Source organism: Cyphomyrmex costatus, unplaced genomic scaffold, assembly GCF_001594065.2.
Source record: "Cyphomyrmex costatus isolate MS0001 unplaced genomic scaffold, Ccosl1.0 scaffold565, whole genome shotgun sequence".
Lineage (NCBI taxonomy): Eukaryota > Metazoa > Arthropoda > Insecta > Hymenoptera > Formicidae > Cyphomyrmex > Cyphomyrmex costatus.
Window position 1 is genome coordinate 352,540 of NW_017279836.1, and position 4,949 is coordinate 357,488.

At 46.3% G+C, this 4,949-nt stretch overlaps 1 protein-coding gene across 1 annotated transcript; it reads right to left on the bottom strand.

Moving 5' to 3' along the window:
• Positions 1 to 204: 204 nt before the first annotated feature.
• Positions 205 to 4,381, bottom strand: LOC108779192 (uncharacterized). Its single transcript, XM_018546557.1, has 4 exons — positions 4,003 to 4,381; positions 3,128 to 3,912; positions 1,320 to 2,825; positions 205 to 1,209 (listed from the first exon to the last, which is right to left on the bottom strand). Exons 1-4 carry the CDS (start codon positions 4,379 to 4,381, stop codon positions 205 to 207), a joined length of 3,675 nt encoding a protein of 1,224 aa, XP_018402059.1.
• Between the last annotated feature and the right edge of the window lie 568 nt (positions 4,382 to 4,949).

The window sequence follows — 4,949 nt, forward strand, 5'->3', positions numbered from 1 at the left end:
CAACTAATCTAATCGCGAATAACAGTATTCTGACGAACGCCAATATAACTAGCTGCGCGCTAATGAGTAACATAGCTACTATAGGATACATGAGAAAATGATATTAGTTAACATGAAAATTCTTATTCAATGCTAATTTTAAGATATTAAGGGCTGCTTAAAACTGGTGTCTAGCACGTCTAGACCTCCGAGAATATTTCTTATTTATGATAATAGGACGGAGTCACTAAAAGCCTCTGGATTGACAATTGAGCGGTTATAAAACCTCGCAAAAATCTGGGAGTCTCCCGACCACCCGGCTGCTCGCTTGATGAGATCAAGTGAAAGGCCCTTTTTGGCCGCGAGGGAAGTGGAAGCATGGCGGGTGCTGTGAGCCGAAAAAAGGTCCGCTCGCACCCCGCACTCCTCCAATCCCTTGCGAATCCATCGACTTATTGATTGGGTTCCTACTGGCCTGTGAGGCTTCATAAATGAAATAAACAAAGAATCGCATCCGGGTGGACGAAGATCCTTAGTGCGCTGTAGGTAATGTTTTAAAATATTACTAATGCATAAGTCTGGACGATCGGAAAAATAAGAGAAGGTAAGTAATGGTTGGGCTCGACCCGGAGCGGACGTTTTCAAGCGATCCGGGATCTTAATAATTAGCTTGTCTTGGTCAAACAAAATTTGTGAAATTCTTATGGTCGTTAGAGTCTGCGTACGTTGACCCGAGCCTAGCGCTAGGAGGAGGACTAATTTCCTCGTGACAATCTCTAATGACAATGACTCGTGAGGATAAAGTTTAGCCAACTTGGAGATAACTGGGGCTGGATCCCAGATGAAATCGTAACGTGGTTTTTGCGGTTTAATAATACTGATACCCTTACCAAAACGCCTTACTAAAGGATGATTGCCTATAGCATTGACTGTGATAAGTGAAACCGCTGAGCGGGTTGTATTGAACGATGAGTAAGATCCAGTGTTTCCTGTTTCTTGAGATAAAAATTCTAGAAACTCGTCGACCTTGGGGGAGAAAGGTATCGCCTGATGCTTCTGACAAAAATCCCACCAGATCCTGAGTGGACGAGCGTATTGTTTAATCGTGGCCGGAGAAAGTGAAGCGATCATGGTGTCTACAGCCGATGGCGGTACCGATTGCCATAAGAACGCTTGCCTGATAATCTCCCTGCTACCAGGGAAAGGTTTTTCCACTCTGGATGGTGTGGTCTGAAAGGAGAAGATAAGAGCGTCTGAGAGGGAGCAAAAGATATTAGCTCTGAAATTAAGAGACGACGAAACAAGGGGAACCAAGATTGAGTTGGCCACCAGGGAACCACCAGGACTCCCGTAGCCTCGTCGTCCCACAATTTGCGTAAAATTCTAGGAAGTAGGATGAATGGAGGGAAGGCATAAAAATACCAAGAATACCAATTCAGGGTGAAGGCGTCGATCGCCCAAGCCCCCGGGTCGGGAAACCAGGAGATATAGGTCTCGACCTTGGCATTGATTAATGAGGCGAAGAGATCTATATCGAAGGGACCGAATACGTCCCTGATTCGGTTGAATGCCCAACTAGATAAGGACCATTCCGTGTCGCTTCTCGTGATGCGTGATTCTCTATCCGCAATCACATTGTCGATGGAAGCGATGTAGGAGGCAAAAAGATGGATGTTTCGTTTTTCGCACCACTTCCAAACGTTTCTGGCGATCTCCGTCAAGAGGGGATGTTGGACCGAGCCAAATTTATTTATGTAAGCGATGGCTGTAGTATTATCAATCCGAAGGAGAATGTTAGAGCCTCTGTAGTCTCTGGCGAAACATCTTAAAGCGAAAAAAGCCGCTTTAAGCTCTAATACATTGATATGATGAGTCATATCCTCAGATGACCACCAGCCATGAGTACGCTGGTTACCACAGGCAGCTCCCCAACCTGTCCTGGATGCATCTGAATAAATCTCACAAGCAAAAGGCTTCGAACGTATAGGGTTGATCTGATTTGTATCAGAAAAAATTCTTAGCCACCAGTCAAAATCTTCCTGCAAATAAGATGGAATTAGCATACGACTAGAATAATCGCCCCGCGAGGCGCGTAACGCTAAGAATAATTCTCTCTCAAAACGTCTGGTGTACAGGGGACTATATTGCACTGCCGGAAAAATTGATACTAAAGATCCGATCATACTTGCGAAGTCTTGTATGGTACAGTGAGATCTTCTAGATAGCCTCTGAATTAGGGAGAAGAGGTTCTCTCTCCTAGCGGGTGGAATGGATACCGCTTGTTGTTCCGAGTCAAATATAAATCCTAAATATTTACATCTCGATGATGGTGTTAGCTGAGACTTGGTATAATTGATGAGAAAACCTAAAGATAAAAGTAACTTAAGCGAGGCCTGAATATTTCTATTACACTCCTCCTCCGAGGCGCCTAATAACAGAAAATCGTCTAAATAAACAACAGACTGAAAACCCTTCGCACGCAGCGATCTAAAGACCGGGCGTAGGATCTTCGTAAAAATATACGGTGCAACCGAAAGGCCGAAGGGAAGGGATGTGAACTCGTACACCTGACCTCTCCATTGAAAACGTAAAAATCTTCGACATGAATGATGAATAGATATTAACAGATAAGCATCCTCGAGATCAATAGAGGCCATCTTAAAATTCGGAAGCATGAGCCGAATTACCGCCCGCCAGTCCTCGAGTTTAAAATGTGGAGGGGTAATGTACGAGTTCAAATCTCGAAGATTCAAAATGAATCGCATACCGCCTGAGGATTTTTTAATTAGGAAAAAGGAGGAGAGAAATTGATCCTCGGATGGTGTGACCCTGGTTATAGCTTCCTTCTGAAGCAGACGTAAGATTTCCGTATCACAAAGAACTGCCTCCGACATTGAGAGGTTAGGTTCCTTTAAGAAGGGGCGAGGGGGAGGAGTTACGACAAAGGGGATAACGAAACCCTCCACAGCCCCTAGGATCACTGCATCCGAGGTTAAATCCCTCCACCTATCCAAGAACGAGGTCAAGCGGCCCGCTGAGCTTACTTGAGTTAACGGCGGGTGCGAGATCTGGACCGCGATCTCCGTCCGCGTCTCGTCTGTGGAGAGCCCCTCCTCTGTCGGTAGGTAGATGTCCGGCGAGGAGGGGCCTTCGCGTTTTTTGCAGCCTGTTGCGCAATGCGAAGCGGTTGGTTTCTCTGCTGTTTCTGCTGGTGCTGTGTTGTGGGTTGAAATTTCCGAGTGGGCTGTTGTTTCTTTTTGGCCATCTTATTGGCCACTTTCTCGATTATTTGGGCGGCATTTACTTCCTCCGAGAAGTTGTTACCAAATAGGAACTCGTCAAAGGTAGCCGAGTCTGATGCAGTCTTCCCCAGCAGGTTTAAAGAGGGGATTATAAAGGCTCGTCTGGATTTTGACAAACCAAAATGATGGTCGGCCAATAAGCGAATGCCCTCGGCGATCTTAGAGATGGCTGACCTGCCCTCTGGAGATGCCTGAAGAAGCTCAGGGCTAACGAGGTCGGAAAAACCAGAGGCCAAAGCATTCAGCGAGGCTCCTACTTCTAACTGCGATTGACTCTGATATTTGTCCCGTGTAATGGATGTTGCGCTAAGGTTAGGTAAAACCTCTTTATTTATCCTCGGTGGCGCTAAGAAAGCAATCTCGTTTTTCGGCTCGTACCTGACAAGCAAGGATTTCTTAATATCTTCGTTCAAGCCTGCGCGAACGATAGCCTTAATTGCGTTTAGCATGACTGGAAGCCATGTTGGTGCAGCTGACGACTGCGCCTGGGACCCGAACAGCTCGCCGATAAATGCATCCGAGGACTCTCCGCGCGGCTTCTCCTCGACGATCGAAGGAGAGCCAGAAGGCTCTACAGACTCATGCTCGATAACCATAAGATTACTCACCTCGTCGGTGCCAGAAAATGAGTCTGAAAAAGAAGAAAATCAGTGCAGGGAGAAACAATCGGATATGTCTCCTCTTTGCCGGGAAAAACCATCGGGTCAACAAGGAGACACACCTGGTACACCGCCCCGATCCTGTGCATGGATCGTCTGTTCTCCTGCCTGATTTATAATCGCATCCTCGACAGATACTTCTGACGAGGGAGGGGGGTCCTCGAAAGGAATCTGCCCCGCCGGTGACATGCGCTGTTCCGAATCCCTCGACGATGGGATGCTACGCCGTCTCATGAAGCCAACAAATTCCGCGAAAATATGCAAGAGATCCTCGTGGGAAGATGAGCGATGCATCCGCGATCGTCTAGATCTCTTGCTGAGCGGACTGTCGGAACGGTTAGAACGAGAGCGAGATCTCTTACCATGAGAATGTTTACGGGTTTTGTGCCGTCTCTGCTCTCCTCTATCGCTCAGCGAGCGATAATCCTCGTAATTCTTCATAATAATGCTGAAAAACCCACTGATGGGATGTAATATCAACACGTGGAACGAATCTGTTGATTGCGCGAGAACAGAAAACATAATGAAGACGGGAGCGGCGCGTTCGGCGGCGTCGGCACGTAGAGCGCCACCGACACGGCGAGCGCCGCAAGTTTTTTAGAGTTAGGGGTTCTGCGAACACTGTTGATAATGCGAGCACGAAGACGTGACTACATAGTGTCCATCCGGATGAGACAGAGGCATAATCATATATGGTTCGATACATGGTCATATATGAGTTCATATACGATCATATATAATTTATACATGAACATTTAATATTTCTATTGAACAGATATATCACAATTATACAGATATTAACATATCTATTGCTCGTAATTTCCTTATTTGACTACTCAAACTCGATCTACATCCCGGCTCTGTCTCAAAAACTGCTCACTCGTGTTCAGCGCATTCAGAATACATGTCTTCGTTTTTCGTTCAACGTTCGCAAATATGACCACATCTCTCCTTACTTCTCGCGCTCAGGTTGGCTAAATATTCGTCAGCGTTTCATTCTCCATCTGTG